Here is a 14,664-nt window from a genome sequence, read left to right as displayed (position 1 = left end):
TAGGGTGTTTATAAGATAAAAAAAGGATTGCATGATTATGTGAATTTTTTTTCTTTTTAATACATCTGTGTATCAAAAGAGTTTTTTAGCAGGCTTTGCAGCAGCCAACACGATGCTCCTTGGTTATTTTGTGCTTAGGGATAAAGGCACTTAAACCTTTCTTCACTTACCTCCCACCAGTTACTCTTGGAGGCACACTGGGATGAGGGGGCTGGCAGGGAGATGGTGTGAAGAAATGCTAGAGAAAAAAATAAAATTATGTTAAACCAGGAAGAGTGAGGTAGAGATGAGGGGCCCTGCGGTGTATGAAAGAGCCTGAGCTCCATGGCATTCAAGTTCTAGCTCGGCCACCTGCCCCACATAAGGCACTTACACTGAGTGCCATTTTCCCCGCCTGTAGGATGGTGACGACAGCACCCACGTAAAATCCTGCACCATGGGTGTAATTAGTAAGGTGCTGCCATCCATGGGGCCCGACATCAAGCTGGGCGTCCAAGACCTGAATAAGGCAGTGTGATTGTTTCCCTGATACCACCTCTTCACCTTAGCGTCTGCTGGAACCTCCCAGAGAGAACACCTTGCACTGTTGGTGGGCATGCAAACTGGTGTAGCTATTGTGGAAAATGCTACGGAGGCTCCTCAAAAAAATTAAAAATAGAACCACATTATGATTCAGTAATTCCACTGCTGAGTATTTAGCCAAAGAAAACAAAAACATTAATTCAAAGGGATACATGCCCCCCCCCATGTTTATTGCAGCATTATTTACAATAGCCAAGACATGGGAGCAGCCCAAGGGTCCATCAGTAGATGGATGGATAAGGAAGGTGTGTGTGTGTGTTTGTACAAATATACACACACATATATATAATAGAATATTACTCAGCTTTAAAAAAGGATGAGATCTTGTCATTTGCAACAACATGGACGGACCTGGAGAGTATGATGCTAAATGAAACAAGTCAGTTCAAAAAAGACAAAAACCATAGGATTTCACTCATGTGGAGCTTTAAAAAAATAAATGAATAAACAAAAAGCAGAATCAGACTTATAAACACAGAGAATAAACTGAGGGTTCTCAGAGGGAAGAGGATGGAAGGATGGGCAGAATGGGAGAAGGGGTGGATACTGGCTTCCAGGCAAAGGCCCAGACAGGGAGTATGGTCTGTGACCCTGCAATCACATTCTGCAATCGTACAGAGAAGCTGAGCCCCTGTGTTATACCCTTGAAACTAAGGACACATTGTCAACTATCCTTTAAGAAACTGTTTTCAGGAGAAAGCACCTTTATGCCTCACCTGTCCTCTTCCTCCTAGACCTGCCTTTGCTCCAAGGCAACAGGGGCAGGACACGGGACAGTGAGCCACAGGATGGGCAAGGGTCTGGAGAGCTCCTGGGGATGGAGTTTCTCCCAACACGTGGAACGTGGCGGGTGATCCCTTCCAGACAGAATCCGCGGAAGGCAGTCCCGCCTGTCTATAGGTGTATGTGGGGAATGAGAACAGTAAAATGCTTAGGAACTACTTTTCTTTTTTTTTGAAGAGTGCCACCCTGAGTGCTTCTGCTCACAGCACCTGGTGAGAACCACTGCCCCAGGATATGATGACATTAGGTTGTTTTTAATTCAATGAAAACATTCCTTCCAGACCTGGTGGACATGTGCCCACAGATAGCGTGTTGGGTCACTTTGAATGGTGTCGGTCTAGAACATTCTAGAAAGGAGGAAGGCAGCTGATTCCCAAGTCCTTTGCCTTGATTCTAAAATATGCTGGTTTGCAAAAGAAAACAAAGAGTCGTGTATTTCATTTATTCCAGAACATAATTGCCGAGCATGAAATTCGTAATATCTCCTGTGCTGCCCAGGACCCAGAAGACCTATCAACCTTTGCTTATATCACAAAAGATTTGAAGTCCAATCACCACTACTGTCACGTGTTTACTGCCTTTGATGTGGTGAGTAAATTCTGTCTTTGGACAGATTAAATATTTCCCCGGATGGTACCTGCAGTGTGTGGAAAGCTCAACCTGCAGTTAAGATACTTGGTTTGTTTATCAAGTATCAAGGTGTATGCCTCACGTGAGATATTCTGCAGACTGGGTTTTTCTGAGCTTTTTCTGTATTGTCCCTCATCCATTAAATTTAGAACTCCCCTTGTACTTGGTATCTGAACTGCTATTGCTCAACTACTAACTTCACTTTTCAGATTTGATGGGTTCCTGTCTTTCTTTGGTACCGAAATATAGTCAGGCCTGTTGGTTTCTCTGGTGGCAATTTCTAAATAGTAGGGCATCGCCATCTAGGCTCGTTGGGGAGAAACAGAAATTTCAGCACCTCATGCGTCATCTGTGGTCTTCTGTATTGCAAAGTAGTCAAGCAAATGAGACACCTACAAATGATAACTGGGAACACCAAGGTTTGATCCATTTGTGCATTCAGAAGTTAGTCTTAGGATGGCATACTTGTGGTATTATACCACTTGCAGTCCTGTTTGTCATTGAGTCTAAATATGAGCCCTTTACTATTGACTTGAGAAATGAAAGCAGTTCTAGAGAACAAGTGTTCCTCCAAGATAGATAGACGGATACTTCGATGTGGTACAAATTCTTGCATACATTTCTAACATGGTACCTTGGGCGCTCTGCATTTGAAGCAGATAGAACAGATGTGGCTGCAACCATGAAATAATCTATAATCAGAAGAATTGTAAAATGTCACTTTAATTTGACAGCACCACTCTGTCCAATGTGTTTGAAATATGCATAATTAAGGAATTACCCGGAAAGGACAATATGATGGATTCCTGGAGGCCAGCCCACACAGGTCCGTGTCATGGGGTGAAAGTCCTTGGAGCAGCCTTTATCAGCCTCACCTACCTCCTAGGGACCAAAGACTACCATAATCCAAAATACACACCATTCTAAGGAACATTAGGCTCGTGCCCAGAGCGTTTGTATCCTGCTGCCAGTGGCTCATCTCTTTCAATGTGTGAAGATTGAAAACAGGAAAGGATGTTCACATGCCTTTGAAGAAAATCCCTCCTGTTTGGGAGATATGCGGAAAATAAGGTAAAAGTGATATGTGGCGACCATAAGACTCCAAAGCAAAGCCCGCAGAGGCTGCTCTGAGTATCTAGCTGTGTGTTTGCATGAGACCAGCGGTGTTGATTAAAGTCATTTCAGCAGTAGTCTTGTGGTGCCTTAAACGTTACTCGCGATTCTTGTGAAAGGCGGTTGTTTCTGTAAACAGCAGAAGTTCCCTTATCTCCACACGTACTTTGGTTTGCATGAGACACCTTTCACTGCGGTAGTTGGGTGTCACAGAAAAGGACAGGCAGATGAGTGTCCACCCCCCAACGTGGCTTCCAGCTCCCTGGCCTTCAACCACTAGCAGGACTTTCCAGAGTCTTGATGTCCTCTGTCTGGAAACCAGGTACAGGGATTCCCGCCTCACGGTTTCTGTCAGGATTGAAATGAAGGGGCATATGGAGTGTGCCTTGTAAATAATAGGTGTTCCGTGTCAGCTCCCCCACACACACACCTCTTCCCTCTCCCTGTCTACTGACATCACCATTGACAGCCTGGCTCCCTTTCGGCTAAAAGACATAAAATAGATTTGCCGCAAGTGTATTTGTGATACAGTTTCCCCACTGCTCTTGTAAAAGAACTGGAAAAAAAAACAAAAGAAGCAATAAATAAACAAATAAATAATATAGAAACAAGAGAAAGAAAATATTGGCTCTACAGGCCTTAGAATGGTCTATTGCCTCTGTGCAAGATTTTCCCTGACCGTCCGAGTTAATACTGTGATACCCTTCAGGACGAATTCCAGCCTTTCATCGAGTACTGCAGCATTTCTTTCTAAATCGGTTTTTAAAGTAATATATAATTGTCCTTTGTGATCATCCCCCAAACACTGTCCTATATTCAAACTAAAAATGATTCCCATGGGCCATCTGCCCCCTTGAGGTTTTAGCAGTACACACACACACACACACACACACACACACTGAGGTGAAGTGTGGGGGAAAATAGTCAACTGTTTAGTTTTAGGTTCAACACGATGTCCCCGATACATTTAGAAGCATGTAGAGAAGTGCTTCATCTTTTATCTTTTCACCCAGATGTTTGATTTACTACAGACCTTCACAGGCTTAGGATTCTGGTATCAGCTCCAACGGATTTTTATCATACACCACAAATCCATCATTTTAATCCTCTCTAGGTGAACACAGTTTGTCTAACCTCAAAAATAGTAACGAAGGCCACCAGCCTTCACCGGGGCCTTTGAGCAATTTTGAGATGCAACAAGCTTTGCTTGCACCAAAAAAAAAAAAAAAAAAAAGAAAAGGCCTCTTTGAGCATGGATTTTGTATCTTTTTATATAGGGCAGTTCAATATTCAGTCCAGTCTCGAAACTTTATTTTTTTTCGAAACTTTAAAATTATTTTGATGTGAGTCATTCCCCTGAGCCGCCCAAATGGAAAAAAAAATTTTAAAAAGGCTGCCTTAAGTATACATTTTATCTTTTAGCTGGTACATATGAGTACATACATATTTTTTTATTCCAGAGTTATTGCTTCTTTGACCCTTGTAAACCTTTTACAGGTCAAAAAATGTTATGAATATCTGCGATCATTGAGAAAATTCAGTGATGTCTAGAACACTTCCAGTTAGGGAAAGTTACATTTGAAATTCAGAGTATCTTCTCATGGAAATCCTGTGGCCTGGAAAGGGAGGCCCAAGTCCCCCTACAGAGCTACCACATGTAGCTCAGATGCCAGGAGCGGGTGGGTGCCCTGTGTCTCCCAACTTCACCTGGCTGTTGAGCCTTCTTCAGAGTGCACCTTGTAGGGGTGGCATCCTACAGAACATACTTTAGGAAATGTTCCACTTTAGGATCGCTACACCTATCTCCATTACTTAGAATCTATGGTACATGCAGCCTGTGAGAGTTTCAGTTTCAGATGACAGGTCGGTGAAAGTAAAGAGACTAGAGCAAAAGTGGAATTAGGGGGGCCAGGTTCCCATGAGAAAAGCCAGGATGTACCCACTGGCAAGGACCATACCTCCTTGCATTCTAGACTCTCCCCACCATGGCAGTGATATCTGTTCCTATCTCTAACTCACAAGGCCTGGGAAGTACCTCATCCATCCACTGCAGAACAAAGGGCTTCTCACACCCCACCTTCCAGGCAGTGAAAACGTAAGGGAAGAGACAGCAGTCACACTGGGTGGAAGAAAAGGATGTGTCGTGATCTCAGATGGCCAAAGAGGAATACCATACTAGCTAGGATTGCCAAGGCACAGGCTGCAGGGAGGAGGGGGAAATGATGTCTCGGTGACCACCAGATCCCAAAGCTGTAGTGACCAACCTTAACCTTAGAAGGACGCAATAGGTAAGAAACAGATATAAGCAAGGTAATTTGGCAACTGTCACCTTCTAGGTACTGTTCGCTCAATCCAGATTTCTAAGTAATAGAATGAGGTAGGTGGGTCAGAAAGGTTTTAATGCACACTCTGTGGGACAATCGTATTTATTGCAAAAGTCTAGAGAGGACTTCATTCAGTAGTTTTAAAATATGAGGGTTTTTTTTTTAATAGTATCAAAAGCCATGAAGGCTGCTAGACCCTTGCTAATCCTCATTTCTGTATAATGAATACGTTCACAGTCTTAGATATTTTTAACCATGCTCATGTTTCTCTTACGTGCGACTCCTGAATTCTGTAATCTTGAGTGTGCAGCACGTGGTACGGTCCCGGCTGGCTCGGGGACATGCAGGGAATGTTGAAGTCATGATGCTGGTGGGTGGTGGATGTGGGAGACGAAGCTCCCTCCTTCCTGTGCTTTCTTGGCTGAATGTGGGCCATGCAAGGAACTAACCCGGAGAAGCAGAAATGACGAAATGCAGGCAGACGTGTTGGGTGGACTATGTGAGAGGAGCTGATAGCACCCTCTGCCAGGATATACCAGCACAAGCCAAAGCACGGGGTAGGGACGGGGGGGAGGACAGTAGAGTTCTTTTGTCCTGACACCTGTCCTGACCAACGGGACCTACATCAGCTTCTGACTTTGGCTCTGCTGTGAGTTTCTTTCTTGAGTTTTTCTCATCTGTTTAATGAAATTAAAATTCCTTTTTTTTTTTTTAAGATTTTTATTTATTCATGAGAGACCCAGAGGGAGGCAGAGACACAGGCAGAGGGAGAAGCAGGCTCCCTGCAGGGAGCCAGACGTGGGACTTGATCCCGGGTCTCTAGGATCACGCCCTGGGCCAAAGGCGGCGCTAAGCCGCTGAGCCAACCGGGCTGCCCATGTTTAATGAAATTAAAATTCATTCTTTCTTTCTTTCTTTCTTTCTTTCTTTCTTTCTTTCTTTCTTTCTTTCTTTCTTTATGATAGTCACACACAGAGAGAGAGAGAGAGAGAGAGGTAGAGACATAGGCAGAGGGAGAAGCAGGCTCCATGCACCGGGAGCCCGATGTGGGATTCGATCCTGGGTCTCCAGGATCGCGCCCTGGGCCAAAGGCAGGCGCTAAACCGCTGCGCCACCCAGGGATCCCTGAAATTAAAATTCTTGAGCCGCCCCCCTTTTCCCCTAATTTGAGTGAAATATAATTGGCCTCTGACTTTGTATTCGTTTTAAGTAGACGACATAATGATTTATGTGCATATTGGGAGGTGGTCACTACCATAGCTTTGGTGAATATCCACCAACCTCACAGCTAAACAGGTTTTTTTTTCCCCTTGTGATGAGAACTTTAAGATCTGCCCTCAAATATCCAGTATAATATCATTAACTGTGGTCACTGTGCTATAGGTGACATCCCCAGAATTTGTACCTGGAAGTCGTTTGCACCCTTTCCCCCCCTTCACCCATACTATCTACCTGTTTGTAAACTGTGAAAGTAAATACAGGGGGTTGCTCAAAGCTCCCGATGAGAAGGGTTTATGACTTACTGCTGCAGAGGTTGTCTGACAAAGTGGGCATCTGGTGCAAGACTGCTGCTGCTGCTGCTGGTGCTGTTGGCACTAGGTGGCCTCTGACAACTAAATTAATATTTACATGCAGCTCAGTGGCAGCTTTTGTTCTGCTTCTCACCTTCTCCCCCTGAAAGTGGCCCTCCACCTCCTTGGCTAGGAATACTGTCAGAGTACATGGCCATAGAAGAAAATGTTCAAGTGCAGAGAGCCCTCAGGATGGAACCGATCACCTCCCCGGCTCATGTGCCCCATGTAACAGTACCTGACAGCAAAGTTCCAGCCATTCCTGGGCCCCAGGTCAGTGAAACGCCTCTGCAGGTAGGTGTCAGGAAGGATCCTGCTCCCAAGAGCATCAAGTGGCTCTAATTGAATTAAAAAAAAAAAAAAAAAAAACAGCGCTGCCAACCTGGTGATCCTTATACCCTACCACTTGTTCCCTCGCCAAGAAAAAAGGAATAAATTAACACTGTCAGGGTGCATTTCTGTCTCTCTTTCCTGCATTGGCATAAATCATTGAGAATCAACCAAGTCACAAAGTCAAAGGTGGGTGGGTATTCAAAGAATAATAATCACTTTTTTTTTTCTCTCTCATCCCTATTTTTTGTGAGAGAGGAAGGGAGGGAGGAATGTTATTAGTGCCTTAAATCAATCCCATTTTTGGGAAGTGAGAACAAAAGGCATTCTGACATTTTTTTCACAGATTGTCTGGCAGCATTTATACATGTGTTCATGTAGCCTCCTCCCGAAGAACTAAAATAAACAAACAAAAAAAATCAGATGTCACCTTTAGAGGTGTGGCCTTTAGAGTCAGGTCAGCGCACCTTAGCTTTAATAGTTTGGCGGAGAACTAGTCCTCAGGTTCCTCCCTCTCCAAAACAGAGATAAACATGACAGTGAGCACCTCCAACGGAGCCTAAGAATTAAATGAGCTACTGCATGCCCACTCCCAGCCCAGGGTGTTCCGTCCTTGTCAGCTGCTAGGGATGGGCAAAGGGGTAGTAGCAGTTTGGTGGAGGTTGCATTCTCTCTTGTCATCTGAACCTGGATGAGAACTTAGGTCCCAGTTTTCCACCAAGAGCATGTGTTTGCTGCCGCCATAGTCCACACTTGAGGAGAAAGCCAGGAGTCCACTGAAGTACATACTGAGTGCCTACTATGAGTCGGGCGCAGGTCCTTGCTCTCTAGGAGCTCATGATTCAGGAGAAGGAGTAGGGGACCTAACAAATTGTTGCAAGAAAATCCCAACCATGCTGTCCCGGAGCTGGGCCAGCACCTAGCAGGGCCGGGGCTCCCAGAGGAGGCGGCTCGGGCTAGAAGCTGAACGCTTGGTTTGTGTGAACATGTGATAAGTTTGCAGGTGTGACAACTCATTAATTCATTTTGGAATGGCGAGCTCATGGCACTAGACACGCATCTGCGATAAAGCAAGGAAAAGTCACTTGTATTCACTGTGTGTATTAAGCTGAGGAAGTGGATATGTCCATTTGAGAAAGATTTTCAATGAGCAGGATTCAAATCAAAAGGGGTTTGAATTTGGTAGGTACCCCCCCCCACACGCCCTTTTCAAAGGTATCACAAGTTAGTGATGGGGTTATGTAGCTTCCACTAGGAGCTTCGACTTTTGAAGAGCGAGAAGAGACGGACCCCTGGGTGGCTCAGCAATTGAGCATCTGCCTTCAGCTCAGGGCGTGATCCCGGAGTCCTGGGATCGAGTCCCATATCGAGCTCCTTGCATGGAACCTGCTTCTCCTGTCTCTGCTTCTCTGTGTCTCTCATGAATAAGTAAATGAAATCTTAAAAAAAAAAAAAAAAAAAAGAGTGAGAAGAGGTTGAAATCTAGCAAGCCCCTCCTGTGCACACCCCTTCTCCAAGTCCCTGCTGAGAAACAGGAGAAAGATCTGCTGTGTTTTGCTTCTGCTCTGGCAAGCCAGTCCTGCAGCGGGGCTGGTCAAGGCCCTCTATCCAGCTGGCCTGGGCTGTGGTCCCATGTGGACGGGTGACCATGGGGCACAGGTGCACAGCCTCCAGGGGGGACTGCAGTGGTACAAAACAGCAGGTCAAAACAGAGAGGGGAGGATGCCCCCTCTCCTTGCTCAGTCTTTGTAAAGCTGCGGCACACACGCATACTCAGGGTAAGGCATGAAGTTAAACCTTTGCAGGTAATGGGATGCTTTGCTGCCTGTAAAAATCTGGATTAAAAAAATATTAATAAAAATCTTTTAAAATCTGGTTTTTGAAGACCACTTAGCAGCAGGCAAAAGCCATTCATGATTTAATGTTGCACGAAAAAGCAACTTGCAAAACCACACATTAGGGATGATTCTAATTGTTTTTAAGTTCACGTAGATAAACCTTCATAGAGTATACCCAAGTATTTGTGCGTATGTAAAAAGAAAATAAACCAAAATGCAGTACTGGCTATATTCCAGCAGTAGAATTTTACAAGTGATTTTTCTGTTCTTTTATGTATTTTCAAAATTGTCTACATGTGCTCCTGTTACAATGAGGGAAAAATAGGAATTTCCTGATTCTCTTAAGTGAGCTGAAATTAGCCCTGACAAAGCTATCTGCATGTTGGTCCGTCAACCTATCAGCCCTGGACTAGATAGACATCCTTAGGAGTATACCTACCGCAAGGCCTGTGATGGGACAGTATTTATTTCCACAAGTATAAGCTCTCAAGATTAATTTCTGGCTGGTACTTGAGAGAACTAACTATAGGTAGAGTTAAGGAGATGTCAATGAATTCTGTGAATATGCTCAGAATATTCCCAGAGTTATTTTTGCCTCAAGACGTGGGTGAAGCAACTTGTAGATGAAGCTTACCCGAGGCCTTAAAAAACAAGAAGTACAAGCAAAATACAGCCAACAGAAAAATGTGGCTTCTTTCTGGAGACCCCACCAAGGACCCAGATTGAAAGCCGCTTTCCTTTGTCTTCAGGGCCCCCATGGCGTTGTCTGCCCGTGTTTGGCACTTATGCATCCAGGTCTACCTGCAAGAGGAAAGGGAGGGGACAAGAATTGGCTCTGTCCATCCATGTTCATCCATATCTAACCCTTAAGTGCAAGTCCTCTGATTTTAGGAACTTACCAGGCAGCTTCCTTTTTTCAATTCTTCCAACAAACATTTGTTGAGCACCTCATGTATCCCAAGCCCTGTAAACACAAAGTCAGATGAGACTAGAACTTCAAGGAGCTCCATCAACAGAGGGAGTGGCCCTGTGGAGAGAAAATACTAGTACATACCACGCAGTAAGTAAAGCGATGTCGAGGTGCTGCAGGGCTGCCTGAGGAAGGGCTCCCAGGGTTAACCCAGGGATTGGGACAGGGGACTAAGAGAGGACTCCTGGAAGACAGAATGCCCCAGACGAATCTTCAAGGATGAGCAGTAACTCACCAGCCAAGGGTGGGAGATCGGAAGAGGGTGTTTTGCCAAAAGCAAAAGCCATTCCACAATAGACAGAATGCTTGGCCATTTGGAATCGTCTCTGGGGTAATTGTTGCAATGAGGACATCCTCTCAGATGAAGGCCAGCCTCCTGGCCGCTGCACCTCTAAGTACTGGTTGTGAGACTGTCAAGCCCTGCAGTGTGGCCTTTGTGTAATATGCTGCGACTTAATGTGGTGTCAGCTCTGTGAACACCTTGGAACAGCGAGTAGTTGGCTAGGTAGGGGACGTCAGCTTCTAGTCCTACAATCGTGGATCCCCCAGGGTGGAAAGAGACCTCAAGGTCACCTGGAGGAGCCCCTACTCCCAGTGCCATCCCCTCAGTGACCATGATGGGTGCTGTAGTTAGGTGGGTCTAGCCTCCGCCAGCCATCTAGGCACAGCCTTTATTCACCAGTGCTTGTGTAGCAGCACTCTGAGGCTCCTCATGGTGCCCTTGGCTTCTCCACCCCATCTGGGGCTTCCATGCACAGAAAAGGTCCATGCTTTGAATGTCCGACTGCATTCCTCCTTGGATGTGATGAGCTCCGCTGACCCCCGGAGACCAAAGAACAGCCAGGTGAGGGGCTGTCATTTTCTGGGGTACGGAGCTAACACACTCCTGCCATTGTAGTTCCTGAAGTACGGTGGCTGTTTTTTTAGTGCTAATGGAAAATGCCAGTAGGCAGGTCAGGATGGTCTACTGGTAAACAGCAGCTTCCCAGCCTGGGCCAACAAGGCCTCTTTCCCCGTGGTGTCCTATCCCCCCTCAGCTTGCTCCCTTACTGTCACTTTCCTCAGGTGATGGGCAAGCGAGTATGATATACCTTGTCAGCCATTTTGGCAGGAGTGGGTTAAACAAAGGGAGCTCTTGAACAAACGTTTACCTGAAGAAACAGACACCATCTATGCCCCCTTCCACAAAGGACTTAAGGCAGCCTCCATGAATAGGTATGACAGGTCTGAAAACCTAGGCGCACACAGATCTGAACTAGGGCAGAGGTCTACTCAAAGGAAGCTCAATGCCAGGGAAAGAGTTTTAACGTCAACACGCGGACCACAGAGTTGGCCATAGCTGTTAGAGCTGAGCCTCAGATTTGGCTGTGAGCTCCCTGGACGTCAAGGCAAAGAGGGAGACGCTTGCTGCTTTGAAAGAGGAGCATAACTCATCCTCTCAGAAAACAAAGCTTCAATGAGGCATAAGGTCTGAAAGGACCTTTCGCCTGGGGGTCTGTGACGGAACACTGTATGATAGCATCTCACACAGAGCGAGTCCCCCAGACACAAGATGTGCCCTTGGAGGTGGCCTCGGTGGAAGTAGAACACGAGCAGCCTCGTGACAGCAATAAGGCAGGAAGCCCCGTGGCACAAAATACTGGCTCCTCTGAGGTCAGACCTAGGTTTGAATCCTGACTCTGCCCCCATTACCACAGCAGTTTGAACTTGGCCCAGTTAATCAGTCTCACCGATCCTGAGCTGCTCACACATAAAATGGGGGGTTGAGGGAACCATTCTCCCTTTATAAGTAGTTGTGAGGACTGGATGATCCACGGCTGGCACTCAGCAGGTAGTAGTAAGCCACATCCTGTGGGAGGGCCTGCAAGGGCTGCTTTATCCTCCCTGTGAGATGATATAGAAGATGGTCTGGGGTCACAGGTGGTGCAGCTGAGGTGCAGGGATAACACCCAGCACAGCTGCAGGGGTGGTCGTGTGCAAGTGAATGTCCATGTACCACATTGTTCAGCTAAGCGGGATAGAAACTAGACAGTTGAAGTTCACACCCTCTGCTCTGCCCTTGGAGTAGACATATTGGGGCTCCGGGTTAAAGAAGGAGCTATGTCTTTTAAAATTCAACCAAACAGATGTTAGACTTGACATCCAGTGTGAAAATGGAAGCACCTACATGGGATCCTTGGCCAAATGGATGGCCAGCCCCACTGGTATGTGGAGGTGAGCCAGAGTAACGCCTGCAAGCAGGGCCTTGGGTTTCACTTGGAACAGTGTCCAGCACTCTCTGCCAAAAATGGAAACGGCACTTAGAACCCCAAGGTGGTGGGTAAGGAATAAGGAAGCAGTTTTTGAGCTAGAATATTTTCTCTTGTTTCCAGTTATCAAAATGGAAAAGCTTATAATATTTTATGACTATAAAATTACTCATCTTCATTTGAATAAAGTTCAAACCACACGAAGAAATACAAAGAGAAGGACCCTGCACAGCCTCAACACTCAAAGATGACCATTAGTAAAAATCTTAATATACATCCTTGTTTTCTATGCACATAGATACCATCTATGTATATATGTCCATATATTTTTACTTTTGACCAGTTTTTTTTTAATGACTCAATTTTCAGTTTAACCAGCTGCCTTGTGTTCCACTGTGTGGACTTCTGTAGTATACTTAGTCCTCTATTTATGAAAACCTTAAACATTATAATGAATATTCTTGCAAAAATGCCACTGAACTCTTCCGCCTGAAAAATGTTCAAGCCCATACTTTTATCAAAAATGCTTGGCTTTTTTTTCTCTCTCTCTCTCTCCTTCTAAAAATAAAAGAATGCTTTTGTTTCCAGCCCCATCCTGGGCCACCTCCACAGCTGCTCCTCCAGGCCGGGAGGCAGCTTGGCTCTTAAGGATGCAGATAAAGCTCATGGCTAGGACAGAACCAAAAGGCATCCCTAACCCAGGGTACCCCAAACAAGCCCAGACTGGATGGACACAGGAGGACATGCTAGATTCCTAGGGCAAGCAAGGTCAAGAACTGGGCTCTCCCTGCACTTGTTTAGAGGTTTCTAACAAGGAAGGAAGAATGAAGCTCCTCACAGGGGGGTGGGGATGGGCTGGGGCTACAGTGACTGGAGTGGTCAAATTCCACCTGCCAATATCTATACCTCTAGTAAGAGCCTATTTACTGTATGGTGCGCTTACACATCTCTAAGTTTTATGAGCTGGTTCTTCCTTTATATAAGCTATTTGGAAATTTTCACTTCTTCATTATAATGATTATCAGGTTATGGAAATGGTAAGTATTAAGTTTTCAAATAAAACATAAAAGTATAAAGCAGGAAAAAAAACCATAAAAGAATCCTAGTGATGCATCAGTTAATATAAATAGCTGAGTGACCAGAATTTTTCCAAGGGGACAGACGACTCACATCGGTGCTGCAGTTTTTCCAACACCAACCTGATGAATGTTCTGGGTACAGCCTCCGTGACTAGGATGTAGGAGGACAATGAAGGGCATCTCTTTGTCTCTCCACGAGCCTCCCCTAATTCCCAGACACTCGCTAGGGACTCAACCCTTGACACATGGAAGTCGCCAAATATGTGTCCAAGGTGACGGTTAGCTGTGGTCCTGACTGCCGTGAGCTCCCAGTAAATGCAAGCTTGCCAAAACATCTCCCGTTTGCATAAAAAAGATAAGTGTGTGCCCCTTGGCTACCATTAGGCTCTATCCTTAAAATACGAGGGCTCTGCAAATTCCTCTAATGTAGCAATTCTTAATTCGCAGATCAGGATCCCTAGGGGAAAAGGGAAGGGCTTTGGAGGTTGTCGTGTTCCCCCCTGGGGCGGTTGTCCCCATGGACTTGGGATTCCCTGCCTTCATCCTAAAAGCCTCTGCTAGAGAGGGAGTGCTGCTGGGCGTCCTTTATCATGGAAGGGGCACATGCAGTGGTTGACAGTCCTCATGATGATGGATCATGTCAAGTCACAAAGGACACCCACTGCTTGGAGGCTGCCTCTCCACTGGCCCTGGCATGAAACCCAAGCAAATTGTGTACTTTTCAGGACCCTCACCCTGGCCAAGATGCATCGACCACCCAAGAGCTTCTATATTTAATGTTTATTTTAAGTTTATTTGTTTTTTTTTTTTTTAACAGTTCTCAAAAGTCCTTTATCGCAACTGTAGTTGTAAGGTAGAGTGGTCAAGAGCATGGCTACCAACACTTGTATTCAAATCCTAGCTCAGCCAGGTGCCAGCTTCATGACCAAGTTACTGAACCATTCTGTGCTCAATTCGCTCACATGTAAAACAGGAGCAATAATAGCCCCACAGTTATTAATAACCCCTACAGGGTGGTTGTTAGGGTTCGAGGTGGTCCATGTGAAGTGTGTCATATGGTCCATGGCACACAGAAAATAATATGGGCTGAGATTGCCATTAGTTGAGTGTAATCGTGAGTGATTCTCAAAACAGTCCAGTGAAGTCGGTCCTGCATGTTATTATCCCCATTATCCCCATTTTCATGTAAAGAAAA

The 14,664-nt window shown here is 45.5% G+C and overlaps 2 protein-coding genes across 29 annotated transcripts in view; one reads left to right on the top strand and one right to left on the bottom strand.

The window, feature by feature from the left end:
• APAF1 (apoptotic peptidase activating factor 1) overlaps window positions 1-14,664 on the bottom strand; it is a 144,443-nt gene that overhangs the window by 14,357 nt on the left and 115,422 nt on the right. For 6 of the 9 annotated variants that reach the window (XM_077845988.1, XM_077845984.1, XM_077845990.1 and 3 more), the window contains 5 exons: window positions 10,071-10,135; window positions 9,806-9,972; window positions 8,624-8,772; window positions 7,242-7,341; window positions 171-238 (listed from right to left, as the gene is read on the bottom strand). In XM_077845988.1, the coding sequence (XP_077702114.1) occupies window positions 10,088-10,135 (48 nt within the window). In that variant the 3' untranslated portion in view covers window positions 171-238; window positions 7,242-7,341; window positions 8,624-8,772; window positions 9,806-9,972; window positions 10,071-10,087. The remainder of the gene's footprint in view (window positions 1-170; window positions 239-7,241; window positions 7,342-8,623; window positions 8,773-9,805; window positions 9,973-10,070; window positions 10,136-14,664) is intronic. The other 3 variants (XM_077845987.1, XM_077845992.1, XM_077845989.1) reach the window with 2 other exon arrangements.
• Window positions 1-14,664, top strand: part of ANKS1B (ankyrin repeat and sterile alpha motif domain containing 1B) — a 1,050,493-nt gene that overhangs the window by 1,019,409 nt on the left and 16,420 nt on the right. For all 20 annotated transcript variants that reach the window (XR_013350846.1, XM_077845971.1, XM_077845965.1 and 17 more), the window contains one exon: window positions 1,816-1,953. Coding sequence is in view for 19 of the 20 variants with exons in the window: in XM_077845971.1 (XP_077702097.1) it covers window positions 1,816-1,953 (138 nt within the window). In the remaining variant the exon portion in view is untranslated. The remainder of the gene's footprint in view (window positions 1-1,815; window positions 1,954-14,664) is intronic.

This window comes from Canis aureus, chromosome 13 (genome assembly GCF_053574225.1).
Source record: "Canis aureus isolate CA01 chromosome 13, VMU_Caureus_v.1.0, whole genome shotgun sequence".
NCBI classification, from domain to species: domain Eukaryota; kingdom Metazoa; phylum Chordata; class Mammalia; order Carnivora; family Canidae; genus Canis; species Canis aureus.
Note: the sequence above shows the minus strand (reverse complement) of the source record. Positions and strands in the feature narration are given on the sequence as shown.